The following is a 22,975-nucleotide window of genomic DNA, read 5'->3' on the forward strand; positions in this document are numbered from 1 at the left end:
TATTCAGATTTCGGCATATCCAGTAATTGTGCCAAATTTGGTCCATTGAATGAAAATATTCATAACAGTAGCAAAAGTATAGTTATGAAGTAGCAATGAAAATAATTTTATGGTTGGGGGTCACCACCACATTAGGAACTGTATTAAGAGGTTGTGAACCATTAGGAAGGTTGAGAACCACTGTGCTAGATATTTCTGACTTGAGGCAACAGGTGTTGTTTGCAAAATCTATGTAAAATTGATTCTTGAAATGTGAGAATTCTTATTCAAGCGAATAGATCTCACCACCTTGTAGGCAAGGAGAACATCATTGCAGTTTCATTGAGAACAAGACAAGTCTGTTTCATGCTGTCAACGACAGCTAAGAAGAAGCACCTTACCACCATTATATTGGCAAATTTTCATCCACCTGAACTTTCCAAGTGGTTCAGAACTTTACCCATTTATGCTGCAAAGCAGTGTAAAGGAAATTGGTGTATTTTAAATGGGATACCTGTTTGATTCCTCTTGGCTTGGATGCAACTGGTTCTGTTTGGTTTGTGTCTCCAAAGCATAATGCTAGCCTTATATTGTTAGATCATTTTATTTGCTGAAGATGGAGGGAAAGTATTTGGAGAAATAAGGCCAATCATTTGTTTGTCCTATTTGATTCATTATATATAGCAGAAGTATTATTGACTTGGTCCAGAAAATATCTGGGGTCTTTTTGTAATAAGGAATGATCTGTTGGGTGAGTGGGCTTATAAACAATAGACCCTCCTCATAAATATATAGCACCACCAGTAGCCAAAAGTGATAAAAAGAACACAACACACACAGATCAATGTTATCTCTTCCTTAGGAGGCTTTTCTTTATAGCAAAATAATAAGTTGTAGTAATTAGAAGAACAAGGTTTCCATAACACAAATAAAGTTCTTTATATTTCCTTCTTTGCTTCCACACTGTGCTTCTTTCAGATAAAAAGCTTCACTCTCACAAAGCTTCTTTTCACACTAAACTTCCACAGGAACTCCTTTTTACACAGCAGCTGGAGTTTCACACACGAGGAGTTTCACACACGAGGTCTTCAACCTGGGGCTTCTCACACCAGGCCTCTCACACACTGAGGCCTACCTCACACTGAGGCCTACTAACACTGGAGCCTACTCATTCTGAGGTCTTCTCATATCAAGGCTTTATATATATATATATATATATATATATATATATATATATACACATATACACACACATACATACACACACACACACACACACACACCTACATACATACACAGACACACAGACCACAGACACACAATATTTATATTCCACTTTTCTCTACCCCGAAGGGGACTCAAGGCAGCTTACAGAACTGAGGGCAATTAATAACGAGACGTACTAAGCTACAGGCACACCTACTTATATTGAACTGCAGTTTTTGCTGAGTCATTGTATCCATTTAATCCTTTAGGTGCTTGACTCACATTTTTGTAATTAAAAATACCTAGTTAATTTTTTATTTCTGACATTATCCATTTAGCCTTGAAAGAGATAGTTCAGCAACCGCTTCTAAATTTCTTAGATTGCAAGTAGTTTAAGAACAATTATCTCATTAAAATCTTTTTCTTGTGTAAACTAAGTACTCTACTCCTAATGCCCAGAATCCTGGAAGTAATGCACATTGAACTTGGTGGGGCTTATGTTGGTGTACTAATGTATAATATTGCCCTATCAGGCACTCCGATGAGACTAATTATATATCTCTACTTCAGTATGGCTTCAGGGCAGAATTTTGCAACAAACGAGCCTTGGTCACCAGATCACTGACCTCTACTTGGCCAAGTATAATCATAGTATAACCCTGTGAATTTTCCTGTTCCTCTCAGTAGTTTCTGGATTATTTGTCCAGGAAGAAAATTTTGGCACTGGATTTCAGTAATTTTATTTACATCATCGTCTTTGCTTTGGCTTTTGTAAAAGTGCCAAGTATTGTAAAAGTGCCAACTGCCAAAACTGCCAAGCCCAGACATAGCAAAGCACCTGATGAACCAACTTGGACACAGCATATTATTTGAGAACACAGAAATACTGGACCACTCTAACAACCACCATGTCAACCTAACAGAGAAGCCATTGAAATCCTCAAGCATGTGGACAATTTCAACAGAAAGGAGGAAACCATCAAAATGAATATCTGGCTACCAGTATTAAAAAAAACTCTAAAATTTTAACAGCAAATAAAGAACAACACTCAAACACAGGGGAACTCCAGACAAGAAACAATCAGGGACAGCTATTCACCTCTCAACAAAGTAAGAAGCTATACCTTGAAACTGCTAGGTCATTACATACTAATCAAGGTGGCCAATTCAAATAGTCACACCTGCCTCCAACAAACAAAGAGTTATTTCTCCCACCATAGACATTCCTAGTTTCCAACAGACCTCACAACCTCTGAGGATGCCTGTCATAGATGCAAGCAAAAGGTCAGGAGAGAATGCTTCTGGAACATGGTCATACAGCCCAAAAAAATTACCTCAACTCAATGCCAAGTATTACCTATTAGCCATATACAGATTAATAAATGCTAGAAAAATTGCTTCAAAAATAGATGGAAAAAAACTCAGATTATAAAAAAAGATTTTAACTCAAAAATTCTATATTCATATTGAATTGAAGGATAGAAATAGAAGCCTGGCTGTAAAATATCAACATGTTAAAAACCTTGCCTGGTAGCAACGAACTACATAATATAATGTATAATAGCCACCCTGCACATGTCTTCTTGCATAAAGGAGAAGCAATTCATAACAGAGCAGAAGTGCACAAATTCCAGCAAAATGTCACAACAAGATTTCCTAGTTTTCAGATTATGCACAGTTATAGCAGATGCAGTTTGTCCCATCTTAATGGTTCAGTGGAATGCATGTTGACAATTCTCTTTCCTGAAACTGTTAAAGGAATGATTGGATTGCTCAGGCAGTTAGGTAGATGCTAAACAGAAAGGAAAGTACAAAAAGTAAACTACTGTGTAAAATATAAACACCCCAAACTTACTACATGGGTTGTGAAAGACCATAGTTTCTAATAGACATGGTGATGTTATATATTTCATTTTCTTATCTGCATAAAATAGCAAGCTGAAGTTCTCATTGTGGTTTTTGTTTGCCTTGAAGTTGTTTCCAATGTATGGTGACCCCAAGACGAATTCAGGACAGGATTTCTTGGCAAGATTTATTCAGAGGGGATTTATCACTGCCTTTGTTTGAGACTGAGGGAGTGTGATCTATCCAAAGTCACGCAGTGGGTTTTAATGGCTGAGCAGACATTCAAAATCTGATTTTCCAAATTACTATATATTACTGGCTCTATACGATTCCATAATGGTGGATATTTGCATAAATTGATGTTTTGCTTGTTGGGTTGCTGTGAGTTTTCCGGGCTGTATGGCCACATTCCAGAAGCATTCTGTCCTGATGTTTTGCCCACATCTATGACAGGCATTCTCAGAGGTTGTGATGTTTGTTAGAAACTAGGCAAGTGAGGTTTATATACCTGTGAAATGTCCAGGGTGGGAGAAAGAACTCTTGTCTGCCTGAGGTAAGTGTGAATGTTGCAATTGGCCACCTTGATTAGCATTGAATGGCCTTGCAGTTTCAAAGCCTGGCTGGTTGCTGCCTGGGAGAATCCTTTGTTGGGAGGTGTTAGCTGGCCCTGATTGTTTCCTGTCTGGAATTCCTCTGTTTTATGAGTGTTCAACCTGGACACAGCATATTATTTGAGAACACAGAAATGCTGGACTACTCTAACAACCACCATGTCAGACAACACAGAGAACCCACAAGCATGTGGACAATTTCAACAGAAATGAAAATGTACAAAATCTGGCTACCGGTATTAAAAAACTCTAAAATCGGAACAGTAAATAAAGAGCAAAACTCTTTATTAACCCTCTGCGCCCCTGATGGTGCAGTGGGTAAAACTGCTGAACTGCTGAACTTGCTGACTGAAAGGTCGGTGGTTCAAATCCAGGGAGCTGGGTACAGTTCCGCTGTTAGCCCCAGCTTCTGCCAACCTAGCAGTTCGAAAACATGCAAATGTGAATAGATTAATAGGTACTGTTTCAGTGGGAAGGTATTGGTGTTCAATGCAGTCATGCTCGCCATATGACCTTGGTGGCATCTATGGACAACACCGGCTCTTTGGCTTAGAAATGGAGATGAGCACCACCCCCCAGAGTCGGACATGACTAGACTTAATGTCAAGGAGAAACCTTTACCTTACCCACTCACAAGTTAGAATGAGTCCACAGAGAAGCTTTGAGCTAATTAGTATTTCAGCATATGTACTACAAATGCATCAAACAGGAGACACAACCATAATCTGTAACAGTTCTTCTTAAAATGCTGAAACATCCTAGCTAACATTCTGTTTTCATAATTCAGCCCAAACCTCCTTGACAATTTAATGACAAATTCTACTAACCTACATTTCTAATTATTCAGCTATGATGAACCAGTTTCAGACCAGTTTGAATAATAAGGTTATGCTCAGCCCATTAAGATGCTCCTTATGTGCAGCAGACATTATATACCTGCTAGGAGTCAACTGTATGTCACTTGGCACAGTTGAGTTTTAATATTAATGATTACATTTAAATACATTTGTAGTGTGAGCTGGCTTGAGAGTTCTAGTAGACGGGAAGGCAGATTATAGAATTTAAAAATAAAATATTAATGTCAAACTGTTACAAATAAGCATTCCTCTATCAAAATAGGTACATTCCATTGCATTTTTTCATCATAAGGGAAAACATTGTGGCCTCATGGACCTAAGACATCAAAGAGTTTCAGAATTAGCAGTTATACTACACGTGGTTGCTACAGAATATAGGGTAATTAATGAAGCCCTACCAATACCTACCATTTCTTCTATCTCCACTCCACTTTCTGGCCTTTAGGGATTTTAGTCAGATTTGCAGCATTATTGTAACAAGCATTTTAAATTTAACTTCTGTTTTAGTAGCATTCTGGAAGCACATAAAGACTCTTTTTCATTGACATTGTGAATGGCATCATTACAGTTCCCTCATTAGCATCATAATGACTCTAAAGGAATAGTGAGTGAAAATGGAGTAGTTGCTAAAGGAAGAGTGAACAAATGGAAGAGTGTAGCACTGAAGAGAAATCTCTTACTGAAGAGAACTTTGTGCAGGCGATGAAAGTATGACACTTTAACCTTCAGGCTGCTTTCGCGTGCCTCGGGGTGTTCTCCTAATGTATGCATTTGGCTGGCAACATGGAAAATCTGTGGTCGCCTAAGGATTAAGAGCTGGCTTCAATATAAATTTGGTCTGGCTTCCATACTGCTAAGATTCTCGCAAAGCTTTGTAAACAGATTTTTGAACATAGACGAGGCCACAAAAGCCAGCCTTTTATGCCGCACTTGTTTACAGAAAATAAGTTAAGTTCACCTAGTTCTCATCCTTGAAATATGTCTATCAATTTCCCATCACATGTTGTTGTTGTTGTTCATTTGTTCAGTCATTTCCGACTCTTCATGACCTCATGGACCAGTCCACTCCGGAGCTCCCTGTCGGCCATCACCACCCCAAGCTCCTTCAAGGTCAATCCAGTCACTTCAAGGATCCCATCCATCTTGCTCGTGGTCAGCCCCTCTTTCTTTTTCCTTCCATTTCCCCCAGCATAATTGTCTTCTCTAAACTTTCCTGTCTTCTCATGATGTGGCCAAATTACTTCATCTTTGCCTCTACTATCCTTCCCTCCAATGAACAGTCGGGCTTTATTTCCTTAAGTATGGACTGGTTGGATCTTCTAGTGGTCCAAGGCACTCTCAGAACTTTCCTCCAGCACCAGAGTCCAAAAGTATCTATCTTCCTTCGCTCAGCCTTCCCTATGGTCCAATTCTCACATCTGTAGATGACTATGGGGAATACCATTGCTTTAACTATGTGGATCTTCGTTGCCAGTGTGATGTCTCTACTCTTCACTATTTTATCAAGATTGGTCATTGCTCTCCTCCCAAGAAGTAATCGTCTCCTGATTTCCTGGCTGCAGTCTGCGTCTGCAGTAATCTTTGCACCTAGAAATAAAAAGTGGCACTGCCTCCATGTTTTCTCCCTCTATTTCCCAGTTGTCAATCATTCTTGTTGCCATAATCTTGGTTTTTTTGATGTTTAACCTCAACCCAGCTTTTGTGCTTTCTTCTTTCACCTTGATTAGATGGCTCCTCAGCTCCTCCTCACTTTCAGCCATCAAAGTGGTGTCATCTGCATATCTAAGGCTGTTAATATTTCTTCCAGCAATTTTAACTCCAGCCATGGATTTGTCAAGCCCCACACATCGCATGATGTGCTCCGCATACAAGTTTAATAGGTTGGGTGAGAGTATACAACCCTGTCATACGCCTTTCCCAATCTTGAACCAGTCTATTGTTCCATGGTCAGTTCTGACTGTTGCTACTTGGTCCTTATACAGATTCCTCAGGAGACAGACAATGTGATTTGTTATGCCCATACCACCAAGAACTTGCCACAATTTATTATGATCCCATCACATAGTGGTACAAATATGTAAGAGGCAGCATGACTTGACATTCCTTCCGCTTATGGAGCTAGCGCCAAACTCAGGAATACAGTATTTTATTTATTTATTAGTTATTATTTATTAATTTATATCCTATCTTTCTCCCTGTATAGGATTCAAGGCAGATGATGATGATGATGATAATAATTTTTATTTACACCCTGTCACCATCTCCCCAAAGGGGACTCAGGGCGGCTAACATGAGGCCAAGCCCAAAAATACAATATAACAAAATAAAATACAAAGCAAATAAAGTAACAAAATAAAATAAATAAAATAACAGAATAAAATAAGCAGTGCCAAATAACATAGTGGAAAATAAAATACAATGGGTGGGCCAAATGCACAAGATAAAATGATAAAACCCTAGGTGAAATAGGAGTGGAAAAGTGTATTTGTGTGGGAGGAGTTCAAAGGGATGAACAGTGGGGTTAGAGCTTCATTAAGGGCGGGGAGAAAGTGCATCATGAGAACAACTCTGTAGATGAAACAGACAGAAATGGAAGATATGGTCACTCTCCAAAGGCACATCGGAAAAGCCAAGTCTTTAGATCTTTCTTAAAGGCTGCTAGAGTGGGGGTTTGCCTAATCTCAACGGGTAAAATAGATATAAATGTAAAAAATAACAATTAAAACAATTATTGTAAAAACATTAAAAAGGAATTAAATATATTTAAAATATATTTTCGATTTTAAAAATTGTGTGAGAAGTGACGAGAAACTGCAAGTTGCTTCTGGTGTGAGAGAATTGGTCATCTGCAAGGATGTTGCCCAGGGGACACTCGGATGTTTTGATGTTTTATTATCCTTGTGGGAGGCTTCTCTCATGTCCCTACAATGGGGAGTTGTAGCTGATAGAGGGAGCTCATCCGCGCTCTCCCTGGACTCAAACCTGTGACCTGTTGGCCATCTGTCAGGGGTTCTTTGAATGCAATATTCCCGCTTCTTGGCAGGGGGTTGGACTGGATGGCCCATTAAGTTTCTTCCAACTCTATGATTCTATGATTCAGTTCTGCCGGCACAACACAACCCATGGCACCACTGGGGGCTCCTCGATAAAAGATAATAAACATTAAAACATTTTAAAACACAACTTTTCTTATGAACATCTTATAATTTCCTAATTAAACATTCAAGATTCAAAAGTTTGCCTAAATAAAAATGTCTTCACCTGTTAGTGCTGTGGTTCCCAACCTATGGTCCAGCGACCACCAGTGGTCTGCAAGAATGAAAATATGGTTCCTGGCCTCACCATTACTACACCGTTGCTTCAAAACCACGTGGCAACAAGAGCAACTAGTGTGGAGGCAACAGGGATGTCGGGTGGGGAGAGGCTGACTACCCATGAAAGATTGCTGCTACCACATCAGGTCTAGATTATTAAATATGGTTTTCTGTGGGCGAGCAGATGGCGACTACTGGATGGCATATGTTCTGCATCAGAAACTAGAGCTTATGTGGTCTTATCCACTGCAATTTTCCAAATCAGCACCCCAAATAACCAAACCAAATCTAAAGTTGACCAGTTTGCTTAAACTGTTTTTATATGTTTTGTATAATGTGATATAGGCATCGAATCGTGCCTTTGCTTGTAAGCTGCCCTGAATCCCCCTCGGGTGTGAGAAGGGCGGGGTAGAAGTAATTGAAATTGAAATAAAAAATTGATTCTTAACCCTTTTGGGACTAATATTGGAGAGTGGTCCCTGGTCAAAGTGGTCCCTGCTCAAGTGGTCCTTGGTTGGGAATCACTGGCGTAGGGATATTGTGGCTCTCACTGTACCTCCTTGTGGAGAATTCCTTCAGAGAACTGGTTTGTATGACTGTTTTTATAATTTAATTTAATTTATAATTTAATTTACACATTTTACAAAAATAAAAAATGAGTCCCAAAAATAAAAAACGAGTCTGCCTTCAAGTTGCCTGTTTACTTATGGAGAACCCATGCATTTCATAGGGTTTCCTTAGGCAAGGAATACTCAGAGGTGGTTTTGCTGGTTCCTTCCTCTGAATTATAGCCTACAGCACCTGGTGTTCGTTGGCGGTCTCCCATTCAAGTACACCCAAATGCTATTAAAATCGGTGGAACAAGTAGTGGCAAGTAACCTGAATTTAATCAATTTCAAAAGAAATTAACCATGACTAAGTTGTTCTGAACTAATATCCCTTCCTAGGAAGAGTGGACTGTGATGAGAAAACAGAATTAACAAAGTGGTTTTTTTTAAAAGGAAGACATATCTAATATATTCCTGTGTGGGAAACATTTCCAAAATATGTTAAACAATGAGTGGTGGCTACATGACCATTTCATAGCTTGCTGGACAACATAATGGGTTAAGGAGTACTTTATTGGTGGTTTGCTGTGACTTTTTCATGCTGTATGTCCATGTTCCAGAAGCATTCTCTCCTGACATTTCATCCACATTTATGGTAGGCATCCTCAGAGATTGTGAGGTTTATATATCTGGAATGTCCAGGGTGGGAGAAAGAACTCTTGTCTGCTTGAGGCAAGTGTCAATATTGCAATTGGCTACCTTGATTTGCATTTAATGGCCATGTAGCTTCAAAGCCTAGCTGATTGCTGCCTGGGAGATCCTTTGTTGGAAGACATTAGCTGGCCCCAATTGATTGTCTTCTAGAACTCCCCTGTTTTTTGTATGTTGCTCTTTATTTACTGTCCTGATTTTAGATGCTGGTAGCCAGATTTTCTTCATTTTCATGGTTTCCTCCTTTCTGTTGAAATTGTCCACATGCTTGTGGTCCCTGGTCAAAGTGTTCCCTGGTCAAAATGGTCCCTGGTCAAGGTGGGCCCTGGTCAAGGTGGTCCCTGGTCAAGGTGGGCCCAGGTCAAGGTGGGCCCAGGTCAAGGTGGGCCCAGGTCAAGGTGGGCCCAGGTCAAGGTGGGCCCAGGTCAAGGTGGGCCCAGGTCAAAGTGGGCCCAGGTCAAAGTGGGCCCAGGTCAAGGTTGGGCCCAGGTCAAGATGGGTGCTGGTCAAGGTGGGACCTGGTCAAGGTTGTCCCTGGTCAAAAAAAAGGTTGGGAATCGCTGCTATATAGGATCTGGGATATTATACTTTCAGAGAATCTGAATCTATTACATTCAAGATTGTGAAGGATGTTGAAAGATAGACAACACGTAAAGGAGTCATGGGCAAACTTGGGCTCTCCAGGTGTTTTGGACTACAACTCCCACCATTCCTAACAGCCTCAGACAGCTACGTTTTTCGCATCAGCCTGGAGAGCTCAAGTTTGCCCAGATCTGTTAGTTATTTCCAAGTGGACATTTTGGGAAGCAGTTGCTTCTTGGCTTCAAGCTTTTTGGCCCCAGCCCAGCCCAGCGCTCAGGGGTGAATGCATCCACACCCCTCCATTCTTGGCTGACATAACAAAGAGATTCTTCAGACATTTGGACAGCAACCAAATTGGGTCTGGCTTCATCTTGATTTATTATTCTTCGTCATGACCCTTCCTGTCCCATTAATCTAGTCCAGGCAGGTTTTGAATCCTTCTCTTGCTGCTTTTCCATTCCCGTCTTGCCCTTGCCCTCCCTCCCTTTCCTTGTGAGTTTTTTTGGCACTTGGGTTCAGAAATATCTGGAATCTTGAAAAGGAAAGACATTTATTCTTGTTTCTTGGAAAGTGGAAGGCAAGGCAGAGGAGGCTGTCTGGTTTGTGTGCCAAAGAGCAGGGTGAAGGACTGTAAGTAGAAGAAAGTGTCTTCTGAAGTGGGTCTGCTTGCCTCTTTCAGAAAGTTTTCCCTCTCTCTGGGTGGATGGATAGAGGGAGGGAGGGAAGGGGCTCCCCTCACTCCCCGGCCTGGCTCTGGCCCCGGAGTTCCTGCTCCTGTTTAATATTCTGCTTGCTCCACTGATGTTGTGCTTGGCTCCTGTGGGACTGCAACTCACGGCTTGAAACCGGAGCCAATTTTCTGTCTTAATCTCAGTGTTTTGACTGGAGGCAGATCCAGTTCAGCCCAATCGGGGCTGGTGGAAACAACGACCTAAGAGTCTCGCTCTGTTTCGCTTGGGGAGGGAAAGAAAAGAGAGAGGGAGAGAGAGGGGGGGGGGGGAGAGAAGAAAGCCAGGGAAGGAGAGGCAGAGAGAAGAGCGAGGCGCACAAACAAGCCATACCATGTCGTTGCTGCTGAGGTCGCTGAATGTGGAGAGAATCAAGTGATCCCTCTTGCAATCTGGGAGCATCGCGGGTTTGTTTGGATTTTACAGCTTCCTTTCTTTCTTTCTTTCTCGGGAGGGGGGGGGGGGAAGGAAAAGGAGGCGGAGGAGAGTGCCTGAATTAAGTGTAGAGAGGGAGAGAGAGCCGTGAGTGGCAAAGGGAGCAAGGCAGAGCCAAGAGAGCCAAGGAGGGAAGGCTCGCCTTTGACAGTAGGGGAAAAGGCGACCAACCTGAAACACCTTCACCTGGAAGTAAGTGCCACCGGGATCCTTGGGGCTGTGTGTAGTAGGGGTCACTTACTGGACCTGCTTCCCCCTCGTTTGTGTTTTGGAGCGGGGCGAGAATCATGCCATTGGAAGGGGAGATGCGGGCAAGGCGAAAGCCACAGACAAGGGGCGGCGGAGAGGGGACAACGGGGCAGGAAGGCAAGCCGGGGTTGAGAAGGATGGAAGGAGGGAGGGAGGAAAAGGGAAGGGAAGGGAAGGGAAGGGAAGGGAGGGAAGGAAGGAAGGAAGGAAGGAAGGAAGGAAGGAAGGAAGGAAGGAAGAGAGGGAGGGGGAGGGAAAGGAAGGAAGGGAAAGGAGGGAAGGGAAAGGAGGGAAGGAAGGAAGGGAGGCGAAGGGTAGGAAGGGAAAGGAAGGGAAGAAAGGAGGGAGGAAAAGGAAGGAGGCGGAAGGAAGGAAAGGAAGGAAAGGAAGAAAGGAGGGAGGGAAAGGAAGGATGCGGAAGGAAGGGAAGCAAAGGGAAGGAAGGTAAAGGAAGGAAGAAAGGAAATGAAGGGGAAGGGAGGGAGGGAAGGTAGGAAGGGAAGGAAAGAAAAGAAGGGAAGGAAAGAAAAGAAGGGAAGGAAGGAGGGTGGAGAGTGGAAGGAAGGGGGAGAGTAAGGGGCGAGCGCGGAGTGCCAGCCTGACTGCCATGGCCGCTGCCTGGCAAAGCAGGGCAGGGCAGGGCAGGGCGAGTGGTTGGTTGCGCCTCGCCTCGCCTCTCCTCCCTGACCCCATCTTTGTCTCCTTCTCCGCCGGCAGATCGGAGGCGCCGCCGCCACCATGACTCTGGTGCTGCCCCTGAGCAGCTTCTGCGAGCCCATTGTCTCCTCCGAGGGAGCCGGAGAGTTCCAGCCGCTTTGGGAGCCGCGTTATTGCACCAAGAGCAGCACCACCACCAGCAGCAGCCCTGCCTCCGAGGCGGCAGCAGCAGCAGCAGCCTCCTCTTCCAGCAGCAGCAGCAGCAGCAGCAGCAGCAGCAGCATCCCAAGCCCCAGCAGCCTCAGCCCCAGCAGCCAGGGCCAGGCGCAGCCTCATCACCAGCCACCTCCGGGCAGTAACGAAGGCCGCTCATTGGGCGGGCCACCCCCAGCAGCAGCAGCAGCAGGTAAGACGCTGGAGAAGCCACAGAGTGGGTGTTCTGACCCAAGGACTCACCAACAATGACTCCTAGGGCCCCCACCTCCATTGCTGTCACATCATCATCAGTACTAATTTTGTCTTCAGACCAACCTTACCAGTTAATTGGGCTGCTGGGACAGACTACACTCTAGCCCAGGTATGGGCAAACATTGAACCTCCAGGCGTTTTGGACTTCAACTCCCACAATTCCTAACAGTCTGTTCATGCTCTGGACGAGTACAATATGTAGTTTACCCCTCCGAGGCCCCTTCTACACTGCCATATAATTTAGATTAGGGGTCCTCACACTAAGGCCCGGGAGCCAGATACGGCCCTCCGAGGTCATTTACTCGGCCCTCACTCGGGGTCAACCTAAGCCTGATACGACTTGAAAGCACACAACAACAATAACAATCCTATCTCATCAGCCAAAAGCAGGCCCACACTTCCCATTGAAATGCTAATTAACTTTATATTTGTTAAAATTGTTCTTCATTTTAATTATTGTATTATTTTACGTGTTTTTTGCACAACAAATAAAATATGTGCAGTGTGCACAGGAATTCATTCATTTTTTTCCAGATTATAATCTGGCCCTCCAACAGTTTGAGGGACTGTGACCTGGCCCTCTGTTTAAAAAGTTTGAGGACCCCTGATTTAGATGATCAAAACAGATCATCCACATTATGTTTGGAACGGGATTATATGAGTCTACACCAGACGTGTGCAAACTTGGGCCCTCCCGGTGTTTGGATTTAGGAAATCATCTGCTGGTGTCTCAAATGTAGACAGAAAACCTTGCCGATTCCCTTCAAAGGGTGATAAGGGCTTCTTGGCTAAGTGACTTGACTTTGAATTGCATCATGAGAAACTCTATGTTGATGAAACATCAATCTCTTATCTAACTGCTGCTCATTAGCTTATCCATTTGTAGTTGCATCTTTCTCCCTTGCATCTTCCTCCCCTGAGCTCATTTCTCCTTCTGACCTTGCATCTCTGGAATGTGACCTGTTAGGAATTGTGGGAGTTGAAGTCCAAAACACCTGGAGGGCTGAAGTTTGCCTGTGCCTGCTCAAGACTGTTTTAATGCTTCAATGGAGGTGCCTCCCAAGAGAGCAACTGCCATAGAATCATAGAAACATAGAACTGGAAGAGACTTGTGGGTCATCCAGTCCAATCTGCTGCCAAGAAGCAGGAAAATTGCCTTCCACGCACCCCTGACAGATGGCCTTCCAGCCTCTATTTAAAAGCCTCCAAAGAAGGAGCCTCCACTTGGGTCAGAAAGTTCCACTGCTGAACAGCTCTCACAGTTAGGAAGTTCTTCCTCACTTTCAGGTGGAATCTCCTTTCCTGTATTTTAAGACATTGTCCCATGTCCTGGTCTCCAGAAAACAAGCTTGCTCCCTCCACCTTGACATATTTATACATGGCCCTAGTCATGTCTCCTCTCAGCCTTCTCTTCTTCAGGCTAAACATGCCCAGCTCTTTCAGCCGCTCCTCATAGGGCTTGTTCTCCAGGCCCTTGATCATTTTAGTTGCCCTCCTGTGGGCCCATTCCAGCTTGTCAACATCGCCCTTCAGTTGCGGTGTCCAGAATTGGACACAGTGTGATTCCAGGTGTGGTCTGACCAAGGCAGAATAGTGTGGTAGCATGACTTTCCTGGATCTAGACATTATACTTTTATTAATGCAGGCCAAAATCCCATTGACTTTTTAAGCTGCCGCATGACATTGTTGGCTCATGTTTAACTTGTTCCCTGCGAGAACAAGTCAAGCCAGGCACCCCTTATTTGGTATCTTTGCATTTCATTTTTTCTGCCTAAGTGGGATGTCATGCATTTTTTCCTGTTGAACTTCATTTTGTTAGTTTTGGCCCATCTCTCTAATCCAGTGGTTCTCAACCTTAACGTTGCAACCCCTTAATACAATTCTTCATGTTGCTACTTCATAACTGTAATTTTGCTACTGTTATGAATCCTAATGTAAATATATGATATGCAGGATGTATTTTCATTCACTTAACCCTACTTGGCACAAATACCTGATATGCCCAAATTTGAATATTTGGGGGGGGGGGTCTCGGGGGGGAATTTATTTTGTCATTTGGGATTTGTAGTTGCTGGGATTTATAGTTCACCTGTAATCAAAGAGCATTCTGGACACCAATGACAGAATTGAACCAGACTTCGCACACAGAACTCCCATGACCAACAAAATACTGGAAGGAAGGGTTTGGTGGGCATTGACCTTGAGTTTTGGAGTTGTGATTCAATTCATCTACATCCAGAGGACACTGTGGGCTCAAACAATGATGCATCTGTATCAAACTTGGCACAAATACTCAATATACCCAAATTTGAACACTGTTGGGAGTTTGCGGAATATAGACCTTGACATTTGGGAGTTGTAGTTGTGGGGATTTATAGTTCACCTACAATCAAAGAGCATTCTGAACCCCACTGATGGTAGAATTGATCCAAACTTCCCCAGGTTGAGAACTACTGTATTAATGGGTAAAGCCAGGAGCTACTCTTTCTTCATGTGGTTTCCCTTTGGTATGCAGAAGCGCCTATGTTTCTCTACAAGGAAGGTACATTTAGCCCTTGTGATTGGAAGAGATGCTGCTGTTGTTCCAAAAGGATCTGTTCCCTGTCAGGTGTGCTTTTTGCCATAGGGCCCTTCCACACAGCCATAAAACCCAGAATATCAAGGCAGAAAATCCCACAATATTTGCTTTGAACTGGATTATCAGAGTCCACACTGTCATATATTCATGTTCAAGGCAGATAAGGTGGGATTTTTTCAGCTGTATCGAAGGGACCCCAGTCACTTAGGCCATCTTGACCTGCAATCCTGTAATCCTTGGTAGGGCAGTGCAAGACTCATAGCAGAGTACATCACTCAGAGGGAGAAATAAGCCCACAGAGGGAGAAATAAGCTCTCTCTCATCCATATTTGTAGGGACCTCTGACACAATTCCTAGACAAGAGATTGGAGTGAGGAATCAGATCTGTGTGCTGGGGTGGTGCTTATTTCTCTTGCAACGTGCACCGGAAAGGATTAGGGGAAGCATACCATGGGATTGGGATCTTTCCATCTTCGTCCTCTGCCCTTGTTGGGTTGCTCATTTTGGGAACAAACTGGTTGTTTTAAAAGGCATTTTGCACCAGAAGGCCTTTTCTTCAACGCTAACTGTGCCATTGAAGTTTTCACTGGTGTGTGTGTGTGTGTGTGTGTGTGGGGGGGGGGGGGGATAGAACCTTGATATGTCCTAATGCAAATCAAACCCTGGTGGAAATGGATGCTTCTCCTGTCTCCTTTTCAGACTTCTAATGCTTTAATTCCAGATCCTGTTTTGCAAGGCACAGATAAGCTCTGCAACACATGAAGTAATAAAGATGATGAGTGTGTCTTTTCAGCTTCACAAACAGGAGATAAGATGGTAACTTATGTTTGGACTCTGACCATACCAATCGTGGGAGGTCATAGGATTAAATGCTCCTCTTTTTTTTTACTAGCGGGAAAATCCCTCCAGATACAAATCTAGACACTGGGGAGAATTGCAACATCCAGCTTTCTCCTTAGAATGCCTTCTTTATATTTGGATACAAAAGACTTCATGTGCACTTTTAACACACATTAACATCCTGCCATGCAGTCTGAAGTGGTACAGTCCTCACAAATTTGTCACCACATCTATATTTTCAGTTTCTTCATGTGTATGTAGTTTCCCCCCTCCATCTTACTGGATTCCTCCAGCAAACTTCATCACTGACCTCAAGTCTTTGGCTTCTTCAGCAGTTCAAACTGCTCACGGTCTGTGATTCAAATGAATCCCCTGCTCTTCTTTCTTCTAGCACAGTGTTACTCAATAGGCCTGGGTAACAGCGCAAAAATTTGTTTCTAAAATCGATTTGTATTTGGGGTTTTTTTTTTTGTTTCGATATTTAAAATAATTACAAAATTTTCCTTTTAAAAAGTTCGATATTTACGAAATTTCGTAAATGGTAAAAAATTAACGAATCGATTTCCGAAACAATAACGAATCGATTCGTTAATGGCGGATGCGACCGCGAAATACGCTAAAAAACTTCCAAAAACTTCTGAAGCTTCCCTCTCCCTCTGTTCTTGACTGTTGGTGTGATATTATAATTTTTTTTCACTAATTAAACCATAAAACTGGCCCAGACATGCGGAAATAATAACGAAACGACCTCTGAACAATAACGAAACGAATACAATAACGAAACACGAAGCATTTACAAAACGTGTTTAAAAATTCGTTTTTTTAATGATTGCTCCAGAATGGTTCGTTATCGTTTTGTAATTGGAAAAATTAACGAATTATTAACGAATTACGAATTAACGAAACGAAACCGCCCAGGCCTATTACTCAACTTTCCTAATGCCGCCACCCCTTAATACAGGTCTTCATGTTGTGGTGACCCCCAACCATAAAATTATTTTTGTTGTTACCTTATAACTGTAATTTTGCTACTGTTCTGAATCATAATGTAATTATCTGATATGCAGGATGTATTTTCATTCACTGGACCAAATTTGGCACAAATACCCTATAAACCCAAATTTGAATGCTAGTGGGATTAGGGGGCAAGATTGATTTTGTCATTTGGGAGTTGTAGTTACTGGGATTTGTGGTTCACCCAGGCTTATAGCCAGGATTTTGATTCGTGAGGGGGGGGGGCTGAGTTTGATTCGAGGAGGGGGGGCTGAGTCTGAGTGAAAGAGGGTCTACCCTAGCAAACCTTTTGTATCATTACCCCAATACCCCCATACAGATGGGATATATTGAGCATGGTGATCAGATCATGGTATGAATCAACATAACAGTTTCAATAATGTACCAATAAGGCCTTCTCGCGGACCGCCATGAGAATTTGCCCCCCCCCCCCCCCGCTACATGCCTGGGTTCACCTACAATCAAATAGCATTCTGAACTCCAGCAATGATGGAATTAAACCAAACTTGGCACACAGAACTCCCATGACCAACAGAAAATATTGGAAAGGTCTGGTAGGCATTGACCTTGAGATTTGGAGTTGTACTTCACCTACATCCAGAGATCACTGTGGACTCAAACGATGATGGATCTGGACCAAACTTGGCACAAATACTCAATATGCCCAAATGTGAACACTGGTGGAGTTTGGGGAAAATAGACCTTGACATTTGGGAGTTGTAGTTGCTGGGATTTATAGTTCACCTACTGCTCACTGGAGGGAAGGCTATTACAGGGAAAAACGAAGTACTTTGGCCACCTAATGAGAAGACAGGAAAGCTTAGAGAAAATAATGATGCTGGGAAAAATGGAAAGAAAAAGGAAGAGGGGCCGACCAAGGGCAAAATGTTATCCTTAAAATGACTGCCTTGACCTTGAAGGAGCTGGCCACAACCAACAGGGAGCATGGGCTGATCCATGAGGTCACGAAGAGTTGAACAAAAACGACTGAACAAATACACAACTAACTATAATCAAAGAGCATTCTGAACCCCACCAATGATAGAATTGGGCCAATCTTCCCGCACAGATCCCACATGCCTTGAAGGGACTTGCTGGTGCGAGCCTCCCTCTAGCCTCGCACACTCTCCCTTGCATATGCGCACCATGCTGCAGTGCGCCGAGCATGCCTGCTCTCCCTTCCCTGTTTGGAGTCTCAGAAACAGCCCTCCTCTTGGCTAAGAGGCCAGCCAATCTAAGTGGAGGAGGGCTTTTGGTAGTAGGATTCGCTATCTGTTTCCAAAAAAGAAAGAGAAGGACAGGCAGAGATATCCTGAGCTTTCTCTGCTAAAGGGGTTCCTAAGACCATCAGAAATATATGTTGTCTGATGGTCTTTGGTGACCCCTCTGGAACCCCTTCACACACACACCCATCCTAACCCCCAGGCTGAAGGGGGAAAGGAAGGAACCTGAGGCTGTTAGGAATGATGGGAGTTGAAGTGCAAAACACCCGGAGAGCAGAAATTTGCCCATGTCTGGGCTAGAACCTCCTTATCTCAGGTTATAAAGGATTGCCAAAAACAATGTCTATTATTACAGAAACTAAGCAAAGCCACTCACTGGAGATGTGAGTGGCTTTGCTGTAGGTTTTCAGTGAGACAGAGCACTCCAATAAAGTTACACACTGTTTTACTTTACTTTGGAATCCCTAAAGGATCCAACAAGGCCTGACTCTGAATATATTTTAAAAATATATAACTTAAGATTAAACTTCAAATCAACATAATTATAGTGTAATTTAGTACCAATACAACAGCAAATGTTAATATTTCTGATTTCTTTTTTATGTTTGAATATTTTTCTTTTATCTACCTTGAGAGCCTTCTTGGCAAGTTGTCAACACAAAATCTTGGAATGAAAGAAATATATTCATGCTCTGCATCCTCTGAGGCTGAGCCTTGAAAATAAATTCTGGGGCTTAAGGCCTATAGCATCCTGCCTCCAAAGTAAGTTTATACCACCCAGTTTGTCTTGTATATTACTTATTGGTGGTTTAAATTAGCACTGGGGGATGGAATGCAATAAACCCCAAACAGGTGGCCATATTAAATGCTAGACAATAATTAAAATTTTACTCTCAGTGGCAACATATGGCTTGATTGGAGTTCTGTGACCCAGACTAGATTACAGTATCCAGTGGTCTCCAAAGAGTTCGGAGTAATTACATTCTTGGCTACCTGTTCCAGATCACTTCCTTTCTATTGAGCTTAAAGAACATCATCTCAAATTGGTTTATAGCAAATTATGCATATTTGATACATAATTTACAAATAAGATTTGGTCCTCCCATAAGGACCATTTTATTTCCTGTCAGGTGCTGTGATGTGAGTGCACTCAGTATATTCACTAATAAGATGGTTGTTAATAGCACTGTGATGCTTTAATCATTAGCAGTAAAAATTGCACACGTCCTCTCATAAGCCCTACTTAAGGCCCTTCCACACCGCCATATAACCCAGAATGTCAAGGCAGGTAATCCACAATATCTGCTTTGAATTGGGTTATCTGAGCCCACACTGCCATATAATCCAGTTCAGTGTAGATTTTATACAGCTGTGTGTTAAGGGCCTTAGTTATTTGGGATTAATTACTGGTATATGTGGCACCTGCTTTCACAAGAAGAGGCCTCTCACAAGTGCACTACTACAAAGCGTAATAGGGCAAATGTCCTGCAATTGTTGTGCAATAGATGGATATGGAATATGTACAATGACTACTGGAGTGGCCTCGGATAACTACTGTGGATGGCATGGTTTTAATAGTGGATGTAATGTTTTTTACATTTTTAATATGTATTAATTTTAATTTAAATGTTATTTTAATTGTATGTTTTATGGCATTGAATAGTTGCCTATGTGTAAAGCCACTTTGAGTCCCCTTCAGCGTTGAGAAAGGCGGGATATAAATATGGTAAATAAATAAGGTAAATAAATCAATAATAAATAAAATGTGGCTCTGAACTCGCCCAACCTGTGGAACTCCCAAGTATTTTTCAAGGCAACCTTTTGTCCGAATAATCTGCTCAAAATGAGGTAAATCCAATGCAAATCCAATTGTTTTGGTTTCTAGAAAGTCTCAAACCCATCCACCCAAAACTTTTTTTAAAAAAAAGGAATGTGTGGGGATGTGGGCCAAATTGAAAGTAGAAGTGATGTGAAGTCACTTTCTGTTGCATCTCGTTCATTGATGTGGCTCGTCAAGGGGTACACAGGTGAAAAATGGCCCTCTCCTCCTCCACTGTTGCCCATCTAAGTCTAAGGCAATGGTTCCCAACCCTTTTTTGACCAGGGACCACTTTGACTAGGGACCACTGTCCTAAATTAGTACCAAAAGGGTTACGAATTGTTTTTTGGTCAACTTTAGATTTGGTTTGGTTATTTGGGGTGCTGATTCAGAAAATTGCATTGGACAGACCACATAAGCTCTAGTTTCTGATACAGAACATATGGCATCCAGTAGTCGCCATCTGCTTGCCCACAGAAAACCATATTTAATAATCTAGAGCTGATGTGGAAGTAGTAATCTTTCGCGGGTAGTCAGCCTCTCCCCTCCCGTCATCCTCAGCACTATAAGAGGGTTTCACAAGCCCAATCGTTCTCGTTGTTGCATGGTTTCGAGGCAATGGTGTAGTAATGGTGAGGCCGCCAACCATATTTTCATTCTTGTGGACCACAGGTTGGGAACCATTGGTCTAAGGAGAAATCCCAGGAGTCCAAAGATATTGCACAACACCTTTTTGAGTGGAGACAAAGGTGTATCCACAAAAAGGGATTTCTAAGGCAGGAGTCCTAACTTGATTAGAGTGGGAAAGCTATAATGCCACTTGTCGGTGAAACTCTGGGGATAGCAAGTGCAAAGGGGCACAACATAGCATTAGTAGGGGCATTAGACTGGAGAAATAACTGTGCAGGATCAGAGTTGACATACTTTTCTACCCATTCACCCTTTGGAATTAACAGAAGGGAACAGTGAAGAGGGAAAGGAGGGTTAAGAAGTCTTCCCATCCTTGTTTTATGTTGTGGCCCATGCGACCCAAAAATGACTCTGGTAGTAATGTTACCTAGGCTTGTGTAGTTTGGCTGGAGGGTGATCTGTTTTTGGTATTCAAATTTCAGTGGGTACCTAGATCCATTTTCAGGAGCTTCCCGAAAATCGACTAATGGAAAAATCTGTTTTCAGCTAGGCAGTCGAAAGATGCAGAAATGGAGAACTTATGAGGTTCCCCTTTCCGTTCCTGGGAACTTTTCCTGTCTTCCTTTCAAGGGAGTCTGGGTTTGAAGAACAGGGTTAAGGAAGTACCCCTCCTGACGCATCATAGCAGTCTTCTATTCTGATTGGCCCAAAGATAGGGCTCACAGGGAAACCCCGTGCGAGCAGCACAAGGCAGCCTCTCCATGCGCTGTGTGGTCCCGAATAGGGGAGGAGGAGCTGTGATCAGCTGCTGCATGGCCCCATTACGGCCAGCCGAACAAGCCGAAGAAACCGGATTGGCCGAAGGGAACCGACTGAACTGAATCCATGTTACCCCCACCACACACTCATCCTTGCAATCTCTAGGAATTATCTGCCCATGAAATATTTATTCTCCCCATTAAAGAATTTGAAGAACTTTGACTTTTCTAGGTTATTTGAAGAAAATAATAGTAATATAGAATGATGGGAAATTTGTACACACACACACACACACACTATATGCATGTATCTGCTATAATGGTACAAAGCGTATTTTTTGTTAAACCAAAATTTTAGATCATGTGGCTAATGTTGAAAATATATATCTATATTTTAAGACAGAGGTAGGCATGCATGTTTGTGTGGGCACCTGTACAAATTTCTTTGGGGCTAGAACATTCCAGTCATTAGAACCCCCAGTTGTTGTGGGGTGGTTTTGGCTGTTTTGAAATATAGTGGCAAAATAGTGTCTAGAAGCAAAAGCAGGACCACTACCGGGAGCATTTGACCAAAAATGAATGTTTGGTTTTTTTTAAAATCATGTTTTAAAACCTGAGAGAGTTTTGGAGGATCTCAAGGTCAGAAGAGGGCAGAAGACGGGAAAGGAGTCCTATGGGCTGCATACATGCTGCATAATTTCCATCCCTGTTTTGAAAATGTGGATAAATTCAGAATCTTTAAATTAGTACCATGTTCATTAATGAATGCAGCTATTTTTCAAATGGGTTGGGCATGTGGAATGGAAGTCAAAGATTCAGAGAACTGCTTAGAATGAAGTCATGACTATGTTTAAATAAACAGACTCATTTCCCATTCCATTTTGCACCACAACCTTTCACTGCAGATTTAATTACTTCCATGTGAATTATTATATTAAACTAGGTATCACAGGTTTGACCTTGCTGAATGTGAGCCTTACTCTGCCCACCATGATCTCAAAGTCTTGTTGTTAACAGCCTTCAAGTTGACCCTGAAAAATAGTATCCCTGTTCTAGGGTTTTCCTGGCAAGATTTATTCTGAGTTTGTCATTGCCTTCTTATAATTCTAAGAGAGTAGAACTTGCCCAAGGTCATCCAGTGGGGTTTTATGATTGAGTAAGGGTTCGAGCCTTGGTCGCCAAGAGGATTAATCCAATACAGGCAGTCTCTGAGTTACAAACATCTGACTTACAAATGACTTATAGTTAAGAATGGGGTGAGACAACAGGAAGTGAGGGAAATCTATCCCATGGGAGGTAAAATCACTCCTGAAAAAGTTATCCTGGGGAAAAGTAGTCCCCGCTGAAGTTTTAGCACCAATCCTTGTTTCCACAACAAGCCAAAGATATCAAAATCCAATTATCACAGTAACAGAAAGTGAGGTAAAATCTTCTGAATGAGGACATAGACACAAAACAAAAAACACAGGGGTGTTAACTCCTCCATATGCTATCTGACGCCTGCCTCTCTCTCTCTCTCTCTCTATACACACACACACACACACACACACACATATACATGGAGTCTGGTGGCACAGCAGGTTAAACCGCTCATCTGCTGAACTTGCTGACCAAAAAGTTGCTGGTTCAAATCCAGGGAGCTCCCACTGTTAGCCCCAGCTTTTGCCTAGCAGTTCAAAAACATGTGAGTAGATCAATAGGTACTGCTCTGATTGCTCTGTGTGCAGTCATGCCGGCCACCTGATGCCGGCTCTTTGGCTTAGAAATGGAGATGAGCACCAACCCTCAGAGTCGGACACGACTGGACTTAATGTCAGGGGAAATCCTTACCTATATATATATGGCCCCCTGGGGGCGCAGCAGGTTAAACCATTGAGCTGCTGACCTTGGTGGTTTGAATCTGGGGAGCAAGGTGAGCTGCCA

The 22,975-nt window shown here is 42.7% G+C and overlaps 1 protein-coding gene across 5 annotated transcripts in view; it reads left to right on the forward strand.

Annotated features, from left to right (window-relative positions):
• Window positions 1-22,975, forward strand: part of SERTAD4 (SERTA domain containing 4) — a 50,069-nt gene that overhangs the window by 14,499 nt on the left and 12,595 nt on the right. The window contains exons 1-2 of one of the 5 annotated variants that reach the window (XM_060754345.2): window positions 10,077-10,283; window positions 11,783-12,128. In XM_060754345.2, the coding sequence (XP_060610328.2) occupies window positions 11,804-12,128 (325 nt within the window). In that variant the 5' untranslated portion in view covers window positions 10,077-10,283; window positions 11,783-11,803. Of the gene's footprint in view, window positions 1-10,076; window positions 10,284-10,646; window positions 10,789-10,858; window positions 11,009-11,782; window positions 12,129-22,975 lie in introns of those variants that run through there. The other 4 variants (XM_060754343.2, XM_067463670.1, XM_060754344.2 and 1 more) reach the window with 4 other exon arrangements.

This window comes from Anolis sagrei, chromosome 1, assembly GCF_037176765.1.
Source record: "Anolis sagrei isolate rAnoSag1 chromosome 1, rAnoSag1.mat, whole genome shotgun sequence".
In the NCBI taxonomy this organism is placed as follows: Eukaryota; Metazoa; Chordata; class Lepidosauria; order Squamata; family Dactyloidae; genus Anolis; species Anolis sagrei.